This window comes from Bombus impatiens, unplaced genomic scaffold, assembly GCF_000188095.3.
Source record: "Bombus impatiens unplaced genomic scaffold, BIMP_2.2 scf_0930, whole genome shotgun sequence".
Taxonomy (NCBI): Eukaryota; Metazoa; Arthropoda; class Insecta; order Hymenoptera; family Apidae; genus Bombus; species Bombus impatiens.
Window position 1 is genome coordinate 515421 of NT_177349.1, and position 24664 is coordinate 540084.

The following is a 24664-nucleotide window of genomic DNA, read 5'->3' on the forward strand; positions in this document are numbered from 1 at the left end:
GTCCAACGTGGCATCGGTGCCACGACGATGCCCGGGTCTTCACTTACCGACTCACTGTCGGACAAGGCTAAACAATATTTATCATGGTCCCGGGGCCCCTGGCCAAGCTGAATTGGAGTTCCGGTGCCACCCACGGCACCAAGCCCCGTAGACGTCATGGCCTTGTCTGCATAATCGTCTCCGAACGAGATTCGACCGCGTTCGTCGATTCCATCCGCTGATCGCGCTCTGGGAAGCCTTTGACATATGCTCTCCCTTTCTCTCTCTTCCTTTCTCTTTCTCTCTTTGTATCTCTCTGTCTTTCTTGCTCGATTTGTTAGAGAATCGTGAACGAGGCACAGATTGCCGGTCGTGGGCGCGCGCTTTGGTGATCTTTTAATGCGACGTTTGTGGCAAACAGATTAGATGAGATGATCGCTAGGTTGAATGTACTCAAGGTTTTATTATGTCAGATACGGTTCCCAGCTTACTTTTGGCGAAAGTTTTCTAATGCTTTGCGATTGGTTGTTTTTAAGAGATGGATATTTATATCCTCAATTTTGTAATATTACATTTTGTCGTGTAATAATTCATATTATACTTATTTTCTTGAAAATAAAAAACGATAGGATCAGAAGTTTTTCTAATGTTCGGTGTTTGTTTCATGAGTTTCTTCACGATGAACATCCTTTCAAAATTTGTCGAAAACAGGTGGAAGTGTACTTGTAACATTTGATACACACGTTTATTCGATAAATAGATATATTTTCTAATTCATGATAATTTTTTTTTTAATAGATGTTTCCAATTTCAATAATTATACAAGAAAATGTGTGAGTAAAAAGCATGAAATTTCTCAATTAAAAGTATATCTGCTTTAAAAAGCATGTTAAATAAGCATCTTAAAAGTCCTATTTACTTTTTAAATAAAAATAGTCGAGTGTCGCGTAATTCGAAACGAGGAATTTGTCTAACAACGACAGGGGAATTATTTGAAAACGCGAGTCGATCGTTGTGGGGTCGAAACCATTAATAATACACTCGTTCGGGTGGAGAACAATGCGTAAAGTTCGTCGAAGCGCGGGGGAGTAATTTGGTTTTAACGATTCCAATTTTGCCGTTGCCGTGGCCGCTTTTTTTATTCTTCCCCTCGATTCGGGAATGTGAAACGGCCGAAGTCTCCGAGGAAATCATTGAATATGCAACTTAAGGAAATCCTCGGATATTGCGCTTTATTATAAACGGGCTGCCGCTCTCTCCCTACCGCCCACGAGGATCCCCCAATATTTCGAAGACTTTGCATATTCCCGAATCTGAAAATATTCGCGTGCAAAGTCCCACGGGAGCTCAGATACCCGGGTTATATTTTCCACGGGGGTTAGGCCGCGATCTCATGTACGCCTCTCTAATACCTTTCGCTCTCTCGAACCAATTTGCATAAATAAATCCTCGATAATCAACAGTGTAAGGTGAATTTCTGTAAACATATCGATGAAACTCATTATTGTCTGTGATGTTTTTTATTTGAGAGATTGAAGAACAGAATGTTGTTATGCCGTTGATGGGATACGTTCTAAATATGTGTATTTTGTTGCTGTATCAGCGTCCAATTCAAGTTACGCAATTCTTACACTAATTACGTGTTTATGGAGTTACGCAAAGAAAGAAGTAGAACGAGAAAACTGTACTACGCTCTCAAGAATCTAAATGAGAAATTCTGTAATAAAGAACCCGAATGAAAAAATAAAGATACAATCACAGAAAGTTGATTACAAGGTAACAAGAAATTGAATGAGGAAACTGTAATACAATCACAGGAACATGAATGAGAAAGCTAGAATACAGTCGCAGAAGCTTGAATGAGAAAGTTAGAACACAATCATAAGAATGTGAATAAGACAATTAGTCACACAAATGTAACTAACTACAATTATAGCTACAATTATAAGCTGTCATGTACAAAACCTACGATCCAATCATAAAAATCTGTCAATGAAATCTAATAGAAACGTACACTAACAACGTTTCAAGTATTCATTCCTTTCTTAACACGCTTCAGAACCTTCATATCTGAAACGCCAGCTCGCTCTGAAAACACATACGATGTTTATCACTAACTATGATACCGTATCGCAGTAAAGCAAGCAAGCTCCAGGTTGGATCATACGTCTAATCCAGAACGATCCATTAAAAAGTTGCGTGAAAAGTTGGAATCCCGCACAACCTGCCGTGACTTCGTTATCCGTGTGGACCAATAAGATTCCGTGGCCATGCAGAGAGAACGTTGAGTCGGAACCGTTCGAAAAACCCGAGGGAATCGAATCGATGGAACTGGGTCGAGCGGTGTATTATGGCAGGGGGTTTGCGGTGTTCGTGGCGCGTACGTAGCAATTTCAGCATCCATGAGGAGTGCCGGAAGAGCTAGGTAAACCCAGGTGTACGCGTTGTGCATGTACACGCTCGCGCGGAACCTTCATTATAAATGGCGTCCCTCCGCGCTTCCTGTAACGAGAAGAGGGCTCCTCCTCGGGCTGCGCTGGAGAAAGGGTGGTGTAGAGAGAGTATGTGTATGTGTGTGTGTGTGTATGTGTGTGTGAGAGAGAGAGAGAGAGAGTGGTAGCGCGGCGAGAGATTTCGGGTTGAAGGAAGGATAGGTCGGATGTATAATTAGGCAGCGTTTGTAATTAGCGTAAATTGTTTCCCAGTAAGAGGGCTCGTGGATCTAATACCGAGCGGGAGGTGAAAACTATGATAAATTTAATATAATGCAATCCAGTTACCGTGCTCCAGACCGTGGCCGGGGGTGTAATTAATAAAGGCGAACGAGCGCGCCGCGGAAGGGGATCGCGTCTACGTACCTCGTCGCAGTCCACGTTCAAACTAGAAATTAATCGCGTGACAGAATTTTTGGATAACCTTGAATTCAAGTTGAAACTAGAAGGTACCTGTGATAGAAGTTTTGTAAACTTTATTATATCGACTTTGACAATTCATTTCAACCTGCAATGAGAGTATTGTGTAGAAGAAGGTATAACGGCACACGAGTTAGAAGACAATTCAAATCATATTGTTGTTTTGCCTTGGAGTATCAAGATCGTTAGGATACACGTAATGTAAGAATAAATGAGCTCCGGACAAAACGATGTCGCCGCTACATGCAACCGTCGAACAAAGACGAATTTGAATTTTCCGACTTCCGAGTTACAGTCAGTTGTCGATCAGTTATCAACCAGTTATCAACGAATTAACAGCGATCTAATTAACGAGTCATTAGCGATCCTATTTTACGACTTATACACTGTACGAGCGTCTCAGCGAATATTGTCTGTACATTAATTTATTCAATTATTTTTAAATATATTCGACGGTTTCAACAACGAAAAATCTCGTCCAATAAATCTCATGGTCAAACATCCTCTACTAGTCCTCTACAAAGGTTTTAGATTTTTTAAGATGAAACTTAATATTGCGACGGAATTTTTGAATAGTCGTTGAAATAGCTTTTGAAATGAAAATAGCTTTTAAAAGTGTAATGGAGTTGTTCGAAAGTGATTTTCAACCCATCTGAGAAGACTTATCGTAGAAGGAATAAAGCTAAAACTGCAAGTGGGGATTCGCCGGTGATTCTTCTCCGTCGAAGGAATTTCGTTTTGAATTAAACTCGTGGATAATATAGCCGCAAATGCAAATTACGGAATAAGAGGTTAAAATTGCGAATGAAAATGAGTGGACTCGGAAAGAGGGAGAGATTCGGGCTGTGGAACGCAGGTGCGTGATTCTGCTTCGGAAATATACTGTTATCCGCTTAACTTAGACGCCGCCGAGACGGAAACCATCGCCGGTCCTCGTAATGGACGATCCAATAAAGATCGGTTATCTTTTCTCCGAGACTTTGCTAGCGAATGAGCCAACACGACGAGAGAAAGCATCGTGCAGGTGAAAGAGCATCGAATCGATACATAGAAGATAGAAGAGGAAAGATAAACGTAAGATAGAATTCGAGTAGGATCCGTGATGTCGTATGTTTTTTAACAATTTCCAAGACTGTCGTTATCGAACGTGTGGTCAACGGCGTTGTAAGGAGCGAGCTAACGATACGAGATGCCGTCTTGAGACAATAACGGCTACATGGGCCATCAACCGAGCGTCCAAATGGCAGAGCAAGGACTTCAGCAGCGCTATAACACAAGACCTTCCTTGCTTTCGTACCAGATACTGGGTCGCGTATCCTTAACCAGCGTCTCTCGTCTCGGTGTCTCCTTTACGAGCCTCGAAACACCCAGACAGTCGTTCCCTTTGCAGCTTTCGCCAAAGACCTGCATTCTCATCGTGAAACTTTCTAACAAGGAAGATATTCCATGAGCCAGTTGGATAACGTCATTGAACGATATATGGCGGACCATATCAACGATTACTAGACGCTGGATTTCCATACAAATTTCAAGAAACGAAGTTCGGTGAAAATTTCTTTCGTTCACAAAAAATCATAAATATTACCACACCTTTGATATTAAAGATTTTATTACATTCAATCGGTGTAATCTTGCATCTTTAAATTTATTATAAATAAATCATGATTATCTTATATTCTTCTTTCTGATCAGATAAAATGCAAATCGGGAAATCAACAAAAATGTCTAAACCTGTGTTTGATATCTTCGTCGATCGAAACATGCACCGAGTATCGGTTGCTCGTCGTTATGGAAAAGCTGGAGCCTGTCTCATTAGCAAATCCAGTTGTCAGACGAGGCAGAGTTATGGCGTTAATCGAGTCGAACTGGCAAGTAATTTTGTAAATCACAGCCGAGACGTCGCTTTTTCCTGATTTTCCGACCACGGGAGTAAGAAGACGTTACGTCGTTAGTCTGGTATACCGAACGGAATTAAAGCAAGAAACTCGGCTCGGATGAAAGAGAGGCGCGAGGCGAACGATTCATCATCGAGCTATCGTCATCGCCCGGGAACGAGAATCCGCGGCGAACAAAGTTCACGGACAACATCGTAATAACCTGCCCCCGGTGCGTAATAACACTCCTAGGCGGAGTCTTTAATAACGCGGGGATGACGCTAAACTAGGTAGACAAGCGTTAAGTCAGCCGAGTCTTGGGCAGCCGCCGCACAGCGAAGCAATATGAAGTCCGACCGGTAAAACTTCCGCAATATATACACGCCGCGGCACGCTCGGAAATTAGAATCACCTTTCTTCGAAGGAAATTAAAAGTTACCACCGCGAGCAAAGGAAGAGTTACGAAGTGGCTTAGGCTGCCGTCCCTGGTACGGCCAAATGGAACTCCATCGTCGCTACCTTCGCATCGGGGAAAAGTTGGAACGAGAGAAAAGCAACATGCTCTTTGAAAGGTTTGAAAACAGTGGTGAGAATATTAGATTGTTCGGTATGTTCGTGGCGGTTTTGATAGTCCATTCGTTGTATTGTATTCCGTATATCGCACGGCAGAAAGATCATAAATCCTTTTGTGTCGATTTTCAGAATTTGTAACGAGTAATCGATAATAATAACACGAGAGCTTAATTAATACTTTTGGTTTTGACGACTTAATATAAATGTATAAAGATTAACAATGGAGCTACTAAACCAATAAAAATGACCGGTGTTAGATCTTTTAATTTTCAAACTGTTACGACCGTTCGCGGAGAGACGCGGTTGCTAGGAAAACGCGTCAGTGAGAGGCGTAAATTCTCGCTACGATTCGGTTAATCGACGCCGCGAAATAGTCGTTCCCCTGTTTCGGTTAAGATAATAGAGGTGGTTAAATGATTGTAACACAGTATAGTAAGTTATATATCACCGAAAGCTAAGGATGGGTGTGTCTAGCGCACGAGACCATCGGATTTGTTGGTGACGATTTTGGCTAAGAGAGTGAGGGAAGAAGGCTTCGTTGTTAATTGGTTAAACGAAGGTTGGTGGACTAGGAAGGGTCTTAGCCGCCCTCGATAGAAAGTGGTTAGTAGGAGGAAAGTTGCATCGTACGTTAGAAAAACTAACTTTCCCTTGTCGAGTCGTAGTAGACAATGGTCTTTAGAAATGAGTAGGAAAACAGATATTTGTTCGGTTTGAAGGACCTCGACTAGGAAATTCCTGAGATTTATGGAAGGTACTTGAGACTATTGAGGGTACGCAGTAAGTATCCGAAGACATCTGGTTGCCATCTTGCCCGCGGTGTGTGGCCTGGTTTAGGTAAAGTGTTACGCGACGTAACACAAACTACTAGAAATATTTAGTGATAAATTTAACAAAATTAACATTAATTTTTATCAAGACAAAAACATAATTATTATATAGTTATTCTTTCTTATTATGCTTCCATATTTCATATTTAAGTACATATTAGAGCTCGGTTTGATTAGTAATAACGTTAACATTTTTGTTCACAGTAAGATACAACAAAATATAATCTACATTGCAGAAACATTAATCAAAAGCTCAGTTTCCCTAAACTCGTCGACGTTCAAAAATCAATAGACTACACCATGCACCCTATTCACCCTCCGCTGCACCCTCAGCGTGCAAGGTGAAAAATAATCACTCCAGCCGCGAAGGCATATGCTCACTTGAGGCGGATCACGAAAAGGCTGAAGGGTTGTGTTTTGGTTCGCCATCCAAGCAACCGAGCACTCGGAGGGTGGCAGATTGTTTGATGGTTGATTGTCGCGCACCGCTTCGGGGGTCGTCTGATTGGGTCGCCGCGAAACATCTGCCGGCCTCCCGCGGGGCTCCACGACGACAATCATCCTACAATCGCGAGGTAATACACCGAAAGACGTCTTCATTCGGCTAGGGGAACACGTCGGATGAAAACGGAGGATTTGTCAGATCGGGACGGAGAAGTCAGCCGGGCCGTGTGTCGCGTGATAAACGAGTCCCCGCGATTAGTGTGCCACTCTCTCTGTACTAACACGTTTGAGGTTTAACATAGCTTAGATCGCGACGAAATTATCGAAAAAGGCGAATGGAGATGTTCTAATTGCAAATATACAGTGGCTACAAATAAAAGATTATTTGCATATATCCTTATCTTGTTATGATATGAGAAATGTATTTTTATCAAATTCTGTAAATTTCACTTTCACAGTATGAAATTTTTGTAGTCATATAGAAATAGTACTAAATTATATGAAATTTAATGTACTTGAGTCTAATTAATTGATATATAAATGTTATAATAATACACATGCATAATGGTGTGCAGATATTTTTCACAATTATTATAGGTCCATGAGATCCTATGATCCCATACTAGAATCGCCAGCAATTAAAGCGTAAATAAAAGAAAGCGAATAAATTGCGTATATATGAAAAAGAATATAATGCATTCATATCTTCGCTATTATAAAGTTAAGCGAATTTCACGAAACATTATGAACTGATCACGTCATTAACACATTAATCGTTTTAGTGTTAATATTTCCTAGTCACTTCTTCTAATGATTCCTAAAACTTTTCATTTCTATTCCTCATTTCCTTTTTTTACTCTGATTCTTAAGTACATAGTTCTATAAAAATCAACGCTTCATCTCTGGCAACTACAGCCTTAAATTACTAGCTTCAACTGCGTAACCTTTATAATTTTTAACAAATCTCCTCGACAGTTTAACATAATAGCGTTTGTTAAAAAAAATATTCTCGTAAATTCTACCTTTGAACTGGGTCGTTCACCGGCTGCCACGGAAGGACGGTGGAGAGACGACTTTGAGCGGACCGGTGCAGGACGGGAAGAAGCGGCGGTATTGTGACAACGAATTAGAATCAAAAGCGACCCTCTTCCTTTCAGCCGATACGACTTTGTCCGCTCGACGACTTTCTGCGAGGGCCGGTGCTCATTCCATGGCAGACTCGCTCGTGCGCGTCATCCACCTGAAGCGCACACATAATCGCGCGGCCCGGCCAAAGAGGAGTTGCAGAAGAGAGGACCGTTTCTGCCTTTTAAAAGCGCGGCGCATACACCGAGCCATGGGACGAGAGGCGACTGGCTAGGACGCTGAGAGGAAGGCAAGAGGAACCACCGGCAAAGGACGGAAAAAGAAGAAGGGACTTTTACAAAACTCATCCATCCCCCAAACCCTGGCCCGCGTAGAGACACTGATACCTACCGGCTGACGGTACCCACCTACAACCCGACGACAATGGATCCTTTGCGGGCAAAAAAGCGTAAAAAGAAAGGGGTAAGAGGGGTTGGGTCGGTGAAAAAGGAGGAGAGGGCAAAAGAGAGCGGTCCACCTCCGGCACGGGGAATGAAAGAAAGAGCGGCAATGATGAAAGCATTGTCCCTGTTCAACGGCTCCTCTCCCTGTGAGCCTTCGAGGCGGCCAGACCATCTTCTCCACCTTCGCCAGCGCCCCATCAGCCCCTGTCCGTATCCGGCATCCCCCTCCTTTTACATCCGATTTCTGTTCTTTCCGACACTGTGTTCACCGCAGAGGTGACGTTCAAAATTATTTAAAACGACGTTTACAGGAACTATGGGCAACTAGGACGGTTGCCAACTTAGGACAGTTAAATCTTGATACTGATTTTACGAGCAACGTCTTCTTGGTTAGGTTAATTGGAAAAAGGGAAGAATGAGTGACGGTACGTAGTCAAGTGACTAATGTGATACGTCCAATTTTGGAACTAGGAAAGTTATGTAGTAAGTTTTAGCACGAATGATCTATAGCATTTTTATACTCGGAATTCACTATTCTACGTAATATTCTATGTAATAGTAATTAAGAAAAATATGATTATATGTTTCCTTAAACTTTAATACTGTGATACTGGTATTAAACTTTGATATGTAGCATTTTCATCTATTATTATTTGATATAGCGTATTATTTGATATAGCATATTATTATTTGATATAGCGAACACATTTGAATTGCTATAGGTAGCAGTGTCTGAATCACGGTTCGAACAGCAAATATCGAGACACGACTTAACACGGAAGTAATTACTCGGTCCACATTCTGCCCTCGAGAACGTCCGGACACGTGTCCGTCCGAGGCGAGCTTCCACGAAGATTACGAGACGTGCAACCCCAATTCAGGAATGTAATTCGAGAAGCCAAGTGTTTGCGTGTCTTCGAACGTCGGAGTCCCACGAGCCGATCACAGAAGACCCTTGACTCGTCCCGCGTAATAACGCGATAATCTTCTCGTGCAAAACAAATAATGGGGGTTTCTGCCCCTTGGCTAACTTCAACCCTTTTCCTGAAACTCTGCGATGAAGGAGAGAGAGAAAGAGAGAGAACAATCCCCGATGATCGATCACAATCGGCTCCTTTCGTTCGAGGGTGTTCTTCGCAACGTCGACGCTCGCAGAGAATACAGCCTATACAGGGGTTTAGGGTTACGACCCCTACGCAGCCGTCGCGCTGTTATTCTTCCAACGAAAACTATTTACAAAGTCGGGGCTAATGGCATCAAGAGATTTCGCTCCATATGCCTCGACGCCCCTGCCAGAATTTCGCTCGTTACTACGACTCTCTTGCTTTCTTCTACGACATTAGCGTACTGTTTCTAACCAGATCCACTGAGCCTCCAGTGGCGTACCATCTCCTTTCTTTCGAATTTTTCTATTTATTCGTTCCGTAAATGAGTCTCTCCGAAGCGAAATCAATCCGTTTTTTGTTAATTTCCTAATTTCGTTATACAAGTCCACGATTAACGTTCAATTCTCAATTTGCTTTTAGCTGTTCTCCCCAAAAGGATGACATTAGTGATGTTAAAATCTAAAGTAAATTTAAAATATAGTGTTTATAACATCATCATTTTTCTGTGTTTTCCAATTTATGGAGTTGATCAGTGTGGCCTCTGAGCAGCTTAATGTCAAAGTTAATGAAAACATATTATTCACAACATTTAAAAATCTTTATCTTCATCGCCACGTGGCTACTTAAGACAGACTCTTCAATTGTGGCCCAACTGTATTTTAATGTAACGAATGATCTTACATATATACACCGAAGTTAATCGGTCTTCGCAAATTTTTAGAACGCCGACACTTGTTGTGAGATCATAAATACTATCAGCTTTAGGTTTAAACGATTACATGTCATCGAAGCTTTTAGTGGCCCCGTCAAAGTCAAAAACGTCCTTCCTGCCTACGCCAGTGATAATGCCGCTTCTGAACGAGCGTAAAACGAGCCGAGGAAGGGGCCAGCAAATGCACGTGTGGAGCGTAATGCAATAAAAGTTTGTCGAGTGGGTTGAAACGTATGCATATTGACCCGGTCAATCTCGTAACGCTACCGATCATCCACACCTCCATCTTCCTCGCCCCTCCATATTGGTGTCGGTTTCCACGGCTCACCATTGCGTAGGTGCGATCCGTTCATTGAAACGCATTTAACTCGATTTCCAGGACCGGTCTCCATAACACACAGCTCTTTGTCGCCTCGTATGCAAATCGTCCTTGAGAAAACGAGAGACGTACGTACGTGCGTAATTCACGCTGCTTTTCAAAGTCCAAACACGTTACTCGTGTAATTCTCCTACTAAAACCAATCGACACGTACTACATCGCAATCAAATTACACGCTAAAACGTGTCATCCCCTTCATAATATCGATTACATTTGCCCTTAATTTTCCACCGACCAAGTATACAAACGAGTGACAATGGTGTTTTCACAGGTCAACATCCGTACTCGAGAAGAATCGAGAAGGACCGCTAAGTCTACGAAAACGGCGGCTCATTGTGAGAATTTAATTGACCGAGAGCCCGACAATCCCAATCTCGAAACTACCAGCGGAATCGTGGAACAACGTGGATCCACAGAGCGCACCCCTTCGCTCTCGACTTCGGTACCCCTTTCACTCGTGTACACCAACCCTTTCTCGGTCGTCGCCCGTCACGAACGCCTATTCTTCTCGCGTTCTCCTCGTGGCTGCCGCCCCCGCCTACACTCACCCCTAATATCGTCTCGCCCCCTTCGCGACCACGGTTCTTCTCTCCCTTTCGCACAGGCGAACGCGCACAGCGCGCACAAATGGAAAACGGATTGATTAATCGTAGTAATTACCGATCAGCCCCCGCTAATTAGATATCCGACTCCTGCCCACCCTACGGCCCCCAGAGGGTTTCCCGCTTCGCTATACGGGACATAGTGATGGCGGTGGTGGTCGTACCACTGCGAGAGGGGACTTCGCAGACGACCGACGGTACTTGATGAGAGAGAGACGCCGTCAGCCAGCTGAGGGTGGAAAGCACTGCTAAATGAGATTGTTACACGAAGCCGGCCAATGAGTCCGAATCAACGATGTGTACTACACGATTTTGGATTTCTCTGGCTGGACGAACGCACCAGACGCGCATGCATTGCTTAGTCTCGTTTGTCAAATGTGACGTGTATTCTTTGAGTTATCTTTGAGCTTGTGGCCTTATTATTAATAGGGTTTGCTAACTTCTACCATTTATCTTGGATGATACGTTCGTTGCATCTCTTCGTTTTCTAATTAATATTTTGTTTCTGGAGTCTTTAGAAATTCATTCAAATAAATTTATCGTTCTACGAACGATACTACAGTGAGTAATTCGAATGGTACACGAAAGTCGGTCGATTATTAGAACTATCACAATTTAAACAAATGATTTGAAGAAAAAATTTCACCAAGCCGGAAACGAAACAAAGAATCGATCAAAGAACTTTGAGGTAAGCTCTTGCAAAGAATACTGAAGACAAATATTCCGTTTACCACACCTTTGCAAATGTTTCTGCTAGCTTACTGGCATTTTGACAACAGTGAACTTATCAAATATCGAAGAAAAAATTTTTTCAAGCATCTTTAAAAGACATTCTACTAAAGGACACTAAACACACAAACCATCGACCCTACCGTTCCTAATGAAATATCCAATTTCAGCATGATCCAATTTCCACCAACATCAAACCAAAGTTTTCGCACATTTTTCTACGCATCACTCGATGACTACCAAACAGTCTGGCAACGAGCGTTGCTCCATTCCCTTTGGTCCGCTTCTATCGCAGCACCATCAATCGCGCGGCGAGGCGCGCGAGCTCCTGCGGGCCTCCTTCGCGTCGCGGATCAAGCTCGACGTTGTGCAGGCTCGTTTGTACGTTGTAAGAGCAGGTGATGCCGGGGACCGTAAGTCAGCCGGGTGTACGGTGTCACCGGTGCGCGCTCGTATCGCGTCACTCCATCACCTCGAGGCCCTTTCTCGCACCGCTGACGCGCCTTACACGGCTGCCCCAAGATTTTCAACTCGGTCGAGCATGAGCGCGGGGGCTTCGGTTACCCTACAGAGTTTCAGCAGCGGCCGCGACCCACGATAAACTTGGATCCTTGTCACGCATCCGGATCTTCCGTCGTCTCCAGAAATCCAAGAGCCTCGAGGTACACCGGGCTCGAAAGTGTATAGGATGTTCATACGCTTCCGTGGTATGAATTTGCAGTTTCGAAGATTTTTAAAATGCAGGAAGATGTGTTCTTTGTGGTCTGGTTGATCAATATTTAATAATCTGTTGCTTTTTGAGTTTTTTAGATGATCCACTATAAATCCTCTTGAAATGTTAATCACACATTTTTCAACAGGTTGCACGTTCTAACATCGTTGTTTTATTTTCCTTGCTGTGGTACGAATTATGGGACTGAATAAATAAAGGGGAATTGTATTTATAACGAACTAATTTCGAATTCATTTTTATCATCGTGATACGATATTTCTTCGCATATGAAGGGGTTGAAATATGGACACGAAGATAGAGTATTACGATTCTTATTCAAATGGTTTATACAAATTTAAATTACTTTTTAGCGCCATATAAAGAAAAATTTCTCCGAGAGATCAATTTTCCCAATCCCAGGAACAGCATCAGAAAGAGAAGGAATTTTTCTTTTACCCGACAAAGGCCGACTCGTGCACCGAAGGTCCTGCTTCCCGGAACGAGCTCATTTGCGGCGAATCGGCTGTTCTCCAGCTCTCACGGCTAATCGAATCGCCTAATCTTCGTCGGATTCGAGTCGAATCGCTCCTTACACGGAATGCAAACGACTCAGGCCGTATCCCGCGCAACCTTTCTTCCCACGAGGACCAAGAACGGAAAGCGTCACCCACCATAAATCCAGCCAATACAAACCGACCAAGAGGATCAACCTGTACAATCCCACCTGTACTTCACGCAAACATTACCAAACTCCGTTTGCCTCGTATCAAACGGCAGTCTAACTATACCATATTCAATTACCACGTCTTATTTAAACGCTGTCTGTAGGTTCCGTGGTGGTTCACGTTAACAAAACACGTTGCCACCTCCGCGCATCCGGATGATTTACCATCAGCCATCATTCCATCGTTCCGACAGCGATGGTTTTGGCCCAGCAACGTTTTCGCGGAACGCGTAAAAGAGATTAGTTCGGCCGTGGCCGCAGAAGTGACGTTTAATGGCCATTGCGCTCAAAACTGCGACAACCGCGCGCGCCCGGTGCAACAATATTTGCGAAGCACGCGGCACAAGTAGGATCGGCGATGTGACGAGGAAGGGAGGGTGCAGTGTCGACCAAGGGGGAGGGATATTAACATCCGGTCTGAGGATTTACGGCGCCATTCGCGTGGCTCCCGGGTCTCGGACGATTTTGTAAAACGAAACGTCTCGTTAGCAAGTCGCTTACAGCCGAACGCTCTGCGTGTCCACGTGTTATATGCATGTGTATATATAGACATGGATGTACGTACACGTTTATAACGTACACACCGGGACGAAGACTGCTTGGTGGTTTTACAGCGGTCTAAATTACCCGTGCGACGTACAGTTATGATGTTAACGATCCGCTCGAGGAACCGCGACAACGACGGAGCAGGGAGGAAGGGTGGTCGAATGCCTGTACACCGTGCTAGTCGCCTGGTGCATGCGAAATCACTCTGTGAATGTTACTCTTCGGCTCAAAACAGATATCGTATCGCGAGATGAAAAAAAATGGCGTGTTCCTTTTGATAGGACGTTGGTGGTAAACGTGTTAGGTTCGTTAGCGGCGTCGATAAAGTTGTTCGTTTTGTTTTGGATGAGTGGACGAGTTATTAAGCTTGTTTCGTTTGAAATTGTCTACTGATTATTCGATAACGTTCGATAAGTCCAATAAGCGTTGTAAATATACGAAGATCGATGCGTATTGGCTTGATTTAAATGTAATTTAGATTCTTACTAAACCTGTATCTACCGAGAGAAATAATTTCAAGAGACTCATACTTCGTAGTCTATGATAAAATCGTTTTGCAAAAATGATATTCTGTGATCACAAGAAACTTGAACCTCGACCGAATTTGTTAGGCACAGTGTGCGACAATGTCTGTTTTAGGTCCATTACGTTATCTAAGTTTGAAGAGGATATGAATACAATTACGTGATATTCTTCCATGACACTATTTGACTACCACCTTTTGCAGACATTGCGGAGTTAGTTAGATAGAAAACATATGAATTGTTTCACAAATGGATGACGTATGACTGAACCAACGCGTACAGTATCTCACTCAAAATCTTCATACAATCATATGGATGATGACAATATGAAACGAAATAATACTATCGTAATGAATTAACTCATTTTTACATTCCACGAAATCACTATTACTTTCTCATCAAGGGAATACGTAAGATCCGAAGAACGAGAGTTTCAATAAACGCAACGTTGCTGTATGGCAACGGAGCCGAGTGCCAAACTCTTTTTCCTCTGCTTGGAGAACGAAGGCCGGGCCGGAGGACGGTAAATTTCGAGCGGTGATTAAGCGTCGTCTCGGGGGCTTAAGCGAAATCGCTCTTCGTCTCCGTTAACATCAAAATCCTCTTAAGACACCGGTTCGCCGTCGCGGCAGCTCGGTTGCAGCTGTAAGTGATAAAATTATTTCAACCTCCGGTCAAATAGAGCAAATCGCGAACTCCGCGACGGACGTGCATCGCGCGAAGAAAAACACCTCGACGGCGATGCGCGCAAGAGCGCGGGGACGCGGCGCGGGAATAAATGGCCTGGCCGATAAAATTATTTCGGACGCGATGTTAAGAAAGGAAGTCTCGCGGCGCCGCGCGATACTCGTCGACAGCCACGCGGTTGGAGCAAAGAGCAAAGTGATATACCTGCGAGAAGCGCCCTCTGAAAATTGATTAACGAACGTGGCTACCTTCTTGCGTAAATTTGTTGCGACTAAGTACTTTGGGAAAGCAAACGTTCGTAATAATTAATGTTTCGTTTGAAACGAACAGACTTTATAGTAGCGTGTGCGCTAAATACAAAAAGAAAATGGGCCCTTTATAAAGATTTATTGATCGAAAATGGTATTCTAGAAGAAGCATGTGAGCTAAATACAAAAAATACTGATTTTAAAATGGAGATCGGAAAGAATAGCACGCTACGTAATAAATTATTATGCTTCTCAACGAGTTACATTAAAATTACGTTAGTCACTAAAGGCCACACGATAGTAATCTAACTATCAGCGAAATCAAGAAAAGAGAAATAAACGTCATGAGTAGACACGAAAATCTACCGCAAATTGCGCAACGTCTACGAGAACACGCGTCATCGGGGATGAACGGGCCGACTGATAAACTTATTTCGAGCGAGGCGCACGAGCAGGGAGCCGGTAACAGCGAGAAACGGTCGTCAACGCGCGGCAAGGTGTCGACGAAACGAACGGCCTAGGCGATAAAATTATTTCGACGAAATAGAGTAAATGGTGGATTCGCAGCGGAGGAAAAACGCGTCGGACGCGGCGTCGAAATAAACGGCCTAAGTGGCAGTTGCCGCACGTGGGGCGGGAGGAGATGGACCGGGGGGACGGGCAGACCGATAAATAACTGCTGGTTTATTAGCCAGATACGCGACGGTGGGGAGGGAACGGTTAAATTAGCAGAAATATTAGTACACATTTGCGCCACTGCGAAACACGCTGCTGTTCAACGGAAGTAGTGACAGTCGTGTGTCATACTCTACAAACAAGGAGATGGAATAGAATAGTTTTCGAAGTATGTTTTCTCCGACTCGCATAAATTAGAACAACTCAGTCTTAAATTAACTTAATAATAAATCACATCAATCTTATTAGATTTTACGTAATGGAAGTGGAGTAATTGGATTTAATAGATCGTTTTGAATTTCGATAACGATGTTATCGTTACTGTTTGACTATATACATTAACATAAAGAAATTTCTTAATTTGATTTTGATCGGCTAACTTGTACGAAAGTCCAGGATACCTCTAGTTTTAAAAAGATAATATTCTTCTTTAGCTTTTAGTAAATTTTGTCCTCGAAAATAATTTACAACACCTCCTTTGATATCGCTATGCACTGTACAATCTAACGAATCGAGTTCCATTTCCGACTGTAGGATTAATCAGCCTGGTCCAGGAGAAAATGACATATACGTTGTCCAATCGGATAAATTCCATCTTGAACTCAATTCGAGAGCTGTTTCATCCCCGCGATACACGATTCCTGGTAAGTTAGCACGCGTACGCGGAGGATCGCGAAGGGTTACACACGGTAACAAGCTGGCAACGCTTCTAACTACTGTCCGGGCTGATATATGTGACGGAAAATTGTGGGCGAATGTAGCGAGAAAGAGAGAGCGGGACAGTGAGCAGAAACAGAGTAGCGAATGGAGAAAACGAAGTAGCGGAGGGGAGTGAAGGAGGTGTATCGCGGAAAGAAGAAAAAGGGGTGGTTGCCGTTGGGCGAGGGCGGACTGCGTCCTTCGTGCACGTAGACGCAAGCGGAACGCGTTTTATTTACGAATTATTTCATTTGTCTCGCGTATTCTAATTAGACCTGCTATTTCTAAGCAACACCACTGGCATCGTCCGTCGACGTCGTCGTCGCCGTCGTTCCTGAACGCAGCCCTCGTCCGAGCTAACGTTCCACGGTGCAACGGCCATGCTCTAATTGCATTACGGAAACATGAGTTTCCCCCGGCGAAATATATCACGAAACTTATCGCGCCACGAAGAAATTGCCGCGGCCCTCGCATACACTTCGCCGGCGCGCAAGTGCAAGCCTCGTAAGCTCTGCGGCCCGCCTACGTGCGCCCTTATACCTGCCCACCCACGCGAAGCATACATCACAGCCCGCACTTTCGGTCTGCGTGAAAAAAGAAAGGAAGCAGAAAGAAAAGAAACAGAACGCCTCCTTTCCATGCCTCTCGCTTCGTTTCGCGAGTTTCTCTCAGGAAAATCCACGAGATTCCGCGACCGAACATCGAAGTAACTTCATCGTTTTTACGTAATTTCTTTAACCCCCTTCCTGGCTCAACCACGATCGACTTAATTAACCTCGAAGTTACCGCGGAATGTGAAGAGCCGCACGACGAGCCTCGTCGAGGTTATTTCGGATGCATCGGAGCATGGTCGAGCGGTGAAAAGTTATGCGCTACTAATTTGCGCGTGGACATCGGTTACGGTTAATTACGAGGCCGGCAGCGACGGAAAATGTCAGCGATATGGACAGATGCCTGAGAAAATATTGGTGGCACGGGGGAGCACGTAAACAGGGAGCCTTGCCAAAAATTCCGCGCGCGTTACATCGCACGCGTCTCTCTCTCTCTCTCTCTCTTTCCCTTGCGAGCGGCTGCACCGCCGCGACGCAATTAACACCGTTCAGGACTCGGCCGCGCAATTATCGTGGCATCGCGTAGGCGTCGCTAGAACGTGCACCAAATAAATATTAACGCGTGGCTCGATGAAAAAAATCCCGATCGCCGGAGGCCTCCTTAAACTTGATTTGTGCTCAATTACCGTGCTCCACGTCCACCACCCTTTATCCCCCGTCTTCTTGTCCCTTTTAATTTCTGTCTAAGAGCCAACCTCTACTCTCTTTCTCCGTCTTATTATACGAGCTCGTCGTTTCGCGAGGCGTCGCGACGATTTTATTTATACGCGCCGCAAACCACCCGCGTCTCGGTGGCGTCGCGATGCAATGAGAACGCGAGCAGACGTGCCGGACCAACCGCGTGCAGCCAAGATGGGCGAAGGGAGGAAGAGGATGGGAAACGTAGAGCAATTCGTTTCGCATTTTATATCCGGCCGCAGGAACCGTCGCTGATTCACCCCCGTGGACGACACCGTAAACGGGAACGCGGATTATTTCGATCCTTGGTGAGGTTTACTGAACCTGAGACAGCCTCCGGGGAATTCTTACATTCCGGTCGGTATAAACAAGATTCTTGCTGAACGACGCCGATACATCGACGGAGTTACAGTGTGATCCGTTAAAGACCACGACAAATTTTTTGACCCGCAAGTCCAATGGAGATTATGTGCAACAGGACAGTTCAGTCTGAGAAGCTATCGAGTGTATGTTATAGAAAGTTCACACTCACGTGAAAGTTACAATCTTGTAGTTAAATTGTTCTTATATAAGCCGCTCGTTTGCCAAATGAATTTAACTCCGTGAAATAAAGAGTAGAAAATATCGATGAAACTTGGCCTGTGAGCGGTGCATACTGTACCTATATACCGTACTTATTATAATATTACGCGAATGTTCTTTCTTGGTCACTAGCGCATCCCTTTCTGCCACAGATTATGTAACTTCTTAAGCAATTATAAAAAAAATAATTCTCCAGAAAGATTGCAAGGATTATAACTTGTTTCTCGGAGAAGCACCTGTATCCCATTTCGTATACCTTCTCATAATCCCTGAAATAAATTGGGAAAGAAACGTTTAAACGCAAATCCAATCCCCTAAACGGTTCTGTACGAATGCGACGAAATTTCAAGGGGTGACAGCGGGGAAGGAACGCGTATTTTCCGAGAACTTGTACGAGAACGGAAGGGTGAAAGGGCCGCTTAAACATCACGGTAAACAGGGGCCGGTGTAATTCGGATGCTGGCGCAGGTGTTACGCGGAAACATCTATCAAGATAGCGAGATACGAGTCAAGGGGGACGCTTTCGTCCTCTGTAAAGAGAACGGCATGGATTGGGGAGGGGGAGAGGTAACTGTGGATCAACTCGAAGAAACGAGGGATTTCACGGGACAGGACGCACTAAGCTTCCACGAGGGTGCTCTCTGGCTCGTCTTAACCCTTTCCGCCTCGTAACGGATCGCGTGGAATTAACTTTTCTTCAGGACGCGCGACTCTTCCAAGAGTTTGTCCAGGAACTTCCTTTGACGTGACGTGAATTAGGAGGATCTTTATTTTGGATTTGGATCAGAATTTCGTGAAACCGGTAGCTTTAATATGTGTCTTTACGTTTATAAAAAATAGTTATTTAATTATGGATATTGTTAGACTGGAGTGTTTATGCAAATCGATATGAAGTACGATGAACGATACTATGTGTCGTTATATTCAATAATTTGCTGTTAATGAAACTCGGATTTAGTGTTCCACTACCGATTAATCGATTAATACATTTGATAACAACACACACGAACGTAACCAATAAGATAATTCCTAGAAATATTTCTCGGTCTTCACGGTTTCGATTATGGTCTACTCATCTAACTCAATGTTTTCTATGCTAGTGCTTTTTCATGACGTGCGCAAACTATGTTTCCAATGCTGAAATTATTTAGAATAACGATAACACGAGTTCTATTTATAATGCGGTGCGTATGGTATGTCGTCGGTTTTGATTAGGATAAGAATCTATGAATATTTCATAAAGACACTTCAGCCTTTCTGAACTTCGTACAACGATAAAAAAGAAACACAGCCACGAAAAGAATATCAAGCGTATTCTGGGAATTTCTGACCACAAACACAATTTTAGAAATTCGAATTCGATAATACAAGTTGAGTCTAAAACGCTGGTCCTAATGATTTAGATGTACCCTATTGACTTTATGGATCTGATGAAACTTACATCTGATCCTTTTTATCTCGATCCAGCAAATAAAAGGAATATTCATGCTAATAACGTTAAACAGATATCTCACTGATACCCGAAAATATTTGAAAAAACTCGCTCCCACTCATCCCCTTCTGAATTTCCTTCGAATTTATCGATTCGTCGTAAATGCCTACTATCATAAGCGGTCGTGAAACTCACAATCGAATGTCGAAAACTAAACGATTCCCGTGCACACGCGCCACTGCCATCAAACTCGCGGAGAACTTGGGGATGATAATCCTGCGAAGGCGCATCGGCAATTAAATTCGCGTTTCCCGGAGAACGAAACGAAAGGCGGCATATCCCGCGAGACTAATCCCGGCCCGCTATAAACAGCAGTCGAACGATTAACCGTATCATTATGAATCATAAGAGGAACGAAGGCAGCGGCTTATTAATTGCGATCGTTCCGAAGCGGCATTCCGCGTATGGCAAATTGCCGTAAGGTAACGCGAACGACCGTAAAATGTAACCTCGCCATCTCGTTGGCTGGAATCTCGAGCGCGTGTTCGTTTCTTTTCCCCCTGCCCTCTCTTTTCCCCTTTTTTCCGTTCTCTCTTTTTCATTTTAATTCGAGCATCGATGGGGAGAGCGTGAAAAAAAAATCTGTCGACATTTAACTGGAGGCAGCGAGCCACTCGTAACGCGTTCCATATATCAGCGATGCGTTCGTGGAATGTTGCTGCTAACGATTATTGTTCGAAGGTCCGCGTACGATGAACGATAATAAAAAACGAGTACAAAGTGCATATTTTCAGATAGACTAATTTAGCTTGGAATAATACATACATAATTTAACACACGATCAGATAGTTGTTCAGAGATCGGAATTAGAAACCGTGCGGAAAGTATTCCAAGAGCAGAGGCAGCACGCCTTGTCGAGCTTATCAGCCGCACCTGCAGCCGCATTCTAAGCGGATGCAGCCACCTACGAGGGGCCGGTTAACCTGTTCCTCGCGACGATCGAGATCCTGGTCAGCAGACGATACCAGCGTTTGTATACCGCAGAAACCCGCGGCGATGGGCTCGCGGTGTCTCGCATTTTTCGCTATCGCGTTTATGGCGAGCGGAACCGAAAATCTCGCCGGAGTACACGCGCTCGTGAGTGCGTTTATCGGTAGCGTCAAAATTCCACAGAATTTACGGTATTCTTGTTTCGATATACGAACGTCGAATACAAGGAACAAGAGCACAGAGGCGAACAGCGAAAAAAGAAGAAAAACGAAGAAGGTAGAATAAAGAGAAAAGTAGAACGAGGCGGTTTACTTGTCTCGGAAATCGGTCGAGAGCGAAGAAAGACGATCTCTCTGTCTCGCTCCCTCGACGGCCCAGATACGAAAATCGTAAAGTCGCTACATAATAGCGGCTAGTATAATCCGGTACGGCACTTCGCGCCGAGATTAAAGGTGCATAAAGCGGGCTCGCATAAACGTTTTACAGGCTGCTCGCCTACCTGGCTGCCAAGCGTGCAAGCCGCGCGAACGAGATATTATTTTGAACGTCTCGTTACGTCGCTGCGTGGCCGGCTTCGACAGTGTTACGGTTTTATTCCGCGGGAAATATTCGCCTTACCCGTGTTAACGCGTGTGGTCGAACCGCAGCGAATAACAGAATAGAACAACCGTGGTACGGTTTTAAAGAAATAATCGTCGAACAATGCGACACTCTGAGGGTCGTTAAGGTTTACGACCGGTGAAAGTCGAACGACGATGACTGTCGGATAGGGAACGTGGGAAATGCGGATAGAGAGATAGCGAGATGGAAATTAAGAAAACGATGTTGTCACGTCCTTTGTCTTTTCGTGATTTATTTACCTTTACTCGGATCGATAAAATTTTGTTCTCGATAAAGGTGCCATTTGTAAATTTTCGATAATAAAAAGATAAGATTTCTCAGATTGGCACATTCTACTTTGTTGTAACTACGAGTCGCAAAAATCGAATTCCTAAATTCCTGGCCGACAGACCGATACGTCAAATTCTTTTCAGCTTGCTTCAATAGCTTTCCTTCGAACGGAACGCGAAAACCCATTGAAACGGCAGCTTTATCTTCGACAAGGGGCACGCCAGGAATCCCGCGGGCTCAACAATGCCGTCTAATGGTGGTGCGGAGACAGGTATCGCGGGAATTTCGAAATCTACCACACGGTTGCGTACGTTTCAAAGTGTTGTCGATACAGTTCTCCGTATTTCGCGCGATCGACGCGTTCAACTAATCTACTTGTCTCTGTTTGACTAGCTTAACCGACGAACTTAATGCGATTCAGATTTTATGGATAACATCGATGTCGTAACCAGGCAAGAGGAAAAAGAAATTTGTGTTTCAATGAGGCTAAGATTGAGAAAGTGTCTCTGGTTGGAAAACGAAATATTAACTGTCTGTGAAAGACTGTAATCGATTTATATATACCTATTAAGTTGTCCGAACAATTCATAGCGTGTTTGACACCAGTCGAAGTATTCTATTTAGTATTTGATTGAAAAGAAGTTCCTAATTGTATTGATACTAAAAGAGACTAAAATGAAATATCTGTATCCGATTAATAATAAAGTTTCGTCTCTTTTACGATAAACTGATGAAGATTAAAATATTGAATCTGAATGGAATGTTGAATTTTATTCACAGAATGTAACAAATCGCGCTGTCATTTATTCAGGCTCCTATAAAACTCTTTTAATTGTTAGAAATAAAATACTCTAAGAACTTAATGAAACTCGAGTAAAATCTCTAAAGTGAAGTAAGAAAAAAAAGGATGAAAACCTTTTCGAGAAAAATTCGTTGAAAAAGAATCATTGAAGAAAAATGAAGATTATATATTTATGTAATAAGACTAAATTTTCACATATTTCGCTACGAGTTCTTCGAACAGTTTAACGCAATAAATTTTCTCGTGGCACTCACCAGTTGTTAACTTGGAGAATCGTCAACCCCGTGTCCTGAGCCAGTTGCTTCTTCTGGTCTTCCGAAGGGTACGGATGCTACAACAAAAAGATACGAACGAACTTAATAACTTTCTTCCTCTAGAAATCTAATTACCACGTACATTTTACAAAATATCATAATCACATGCTATCTGCGACTAACTCAACGAATCTTCCCCTTCGATGGTAATACTCGAAAACATTTCTAGCCAATGTTACATCTTCCTTACTATACGCGAGAGTAGTCGAGGCGAGCCAGTCGCAACTTACGCGTTATTTACGACGACACAGCGTCGAAGCGAGGGCAAAGCCCGGGTCGTTCCGCGTTCCCCGGCAGTCTATGCTTTTAAACAATTTATCGAGTGATTTATCGCGTAACAGGTAAGTGCACAGAGCGCATAGATGGCACGGGGGACTTTTATCTGCGCGACGGCAGTCGCATTACTGGGCATCGCGTCGTCTGGACGCACCTGCGAAATGCTATATGCTATATTTATTGCTGGGCAACAACGACAATAAAAAAAAGAGAGAAGAAGAAAAAAGAGAAAAAAGTAAGAGAAGAGTGGTAGAAAAAAAGGTCGTCCCTCTATAACGGAGCAACAAGCGTTTTATCGTGTTGTGTCGATGCAGATGCACGCACGACGATCAGTCCTTCGATGCTCGTATTGGCTTTCAGGGAAGACAGAGTTTACGAGAGGCCATTCAAGATATACGGGAGAAAGGTCAATGGTGGAGGGACACGTTCTGGATAGGCGGTTTACAAGATAATCTCTGTGTCGCGAATTATTGAAGGAAATCGACGGATCCGCGGCGATAAAGCCCTCGGAAACGACAGCTTTACATGACCAAGCTGGATTTAGTGGTCGCAAGAAAGGTCGTAGCAACTTCGTTGCTGGTTGCACGCTATGTCGTTGTAAATTATTCTCTTGTTGCGTTTTAACGTTACCCTTTTGCAGAAACTTGTTTCCTAACGGCACATGGACGATGTTAACTTTGCGAGCTATAACTTTGTTGCTAAAATGATTCCCCAACGAGGCGCACCTGTAATTATGGTTTTACGTCGGTCGTACAAAAATTGTTGATTAAATGGAACATGTTGCAAGATTAAATATTTACGATTAAAGCGCCGAGACTTAAAACGTTAATGCTTAATAAAGCGAATGGAATTTCACTCCATGTGAAGTTCGTTTTATATCATCGCAAACATTGCGGCAACTTTCCTATTTTTAATACTTTTGATAATAAAACATTTAATAAGTTATTCGTTTCTGTAACGAAATTTAGAGGATGATTATCGATTACTGATTATCGATTTCGAAAATTAAAAAATATAAACTAAGGTGAAACTACAGTATTTACTTGGTTTTATTTGTATCTTAGACAGTATTTAAGAGTTAACTACGTCAAAGTCATAATATAATTCTAATTTGTCGAAATAAAATTATACATATATAAACGCCACTTTAAAATTCTATCAGGATACATTCAGATTCTCGCTTGCCGTACCGAAAAAATGATTCACTGTGACACAAGTGGCGAAGGGAGCTCGCCATTGGCAAGAGCTCAAAGGCGCGGCGGCGAAAGCGGAGCTAGATGCATAAATGATGCACTCCTCGGTTATTCCATCGGTCTTGCTGCGCGAGTCCATAAATTCGTGTATAAATCTCATCGTTCTCCAAGCGAAGTTACTGCTCGCATTAATTTCGCACTTGCGGCAACACCAACCGCTTCGATGCACGCCGAGCAACAGGAAGACGAACGACACGTGCCCGAACCTACGCGCGTTACAACGAAAACATTCCCGCGAAATGTCTTGGTTCGTAAATTGGTGTTAATCCCTGAAAAATATAATCTGTGAAAATTTGAAATTTAAAGGTGCGTCTTGATTCAAATCTTTCATACTTGAATATTTTAAACGTA

At 43.5% G+C, this 24664-nt stretch overlaps 1 protein-coding gene across 1 annotated transcript in view; it reads right to left on the reverse strand.

Moving 5' to 3' along the window:
* LOC100741037 (homeobox protein homothorax) overlaps nucleotides 1-24664 on the reverse strand; it is a 523620-nt gene that overhangs the window by 102529 nt on the left and 396427 nt on the right. Inside the window, exon 12 of the mRNA XM_024370767.2 lies at nucleotides 22725-22801. Within this exon, the coding sequence (XP_024226535.1) occupies nucleotides 22725-22801 (77 nt within the window). The remainder of the gene's footprint in view (nucleotides 1-22724; nucleotides 22802-24664) is intronic.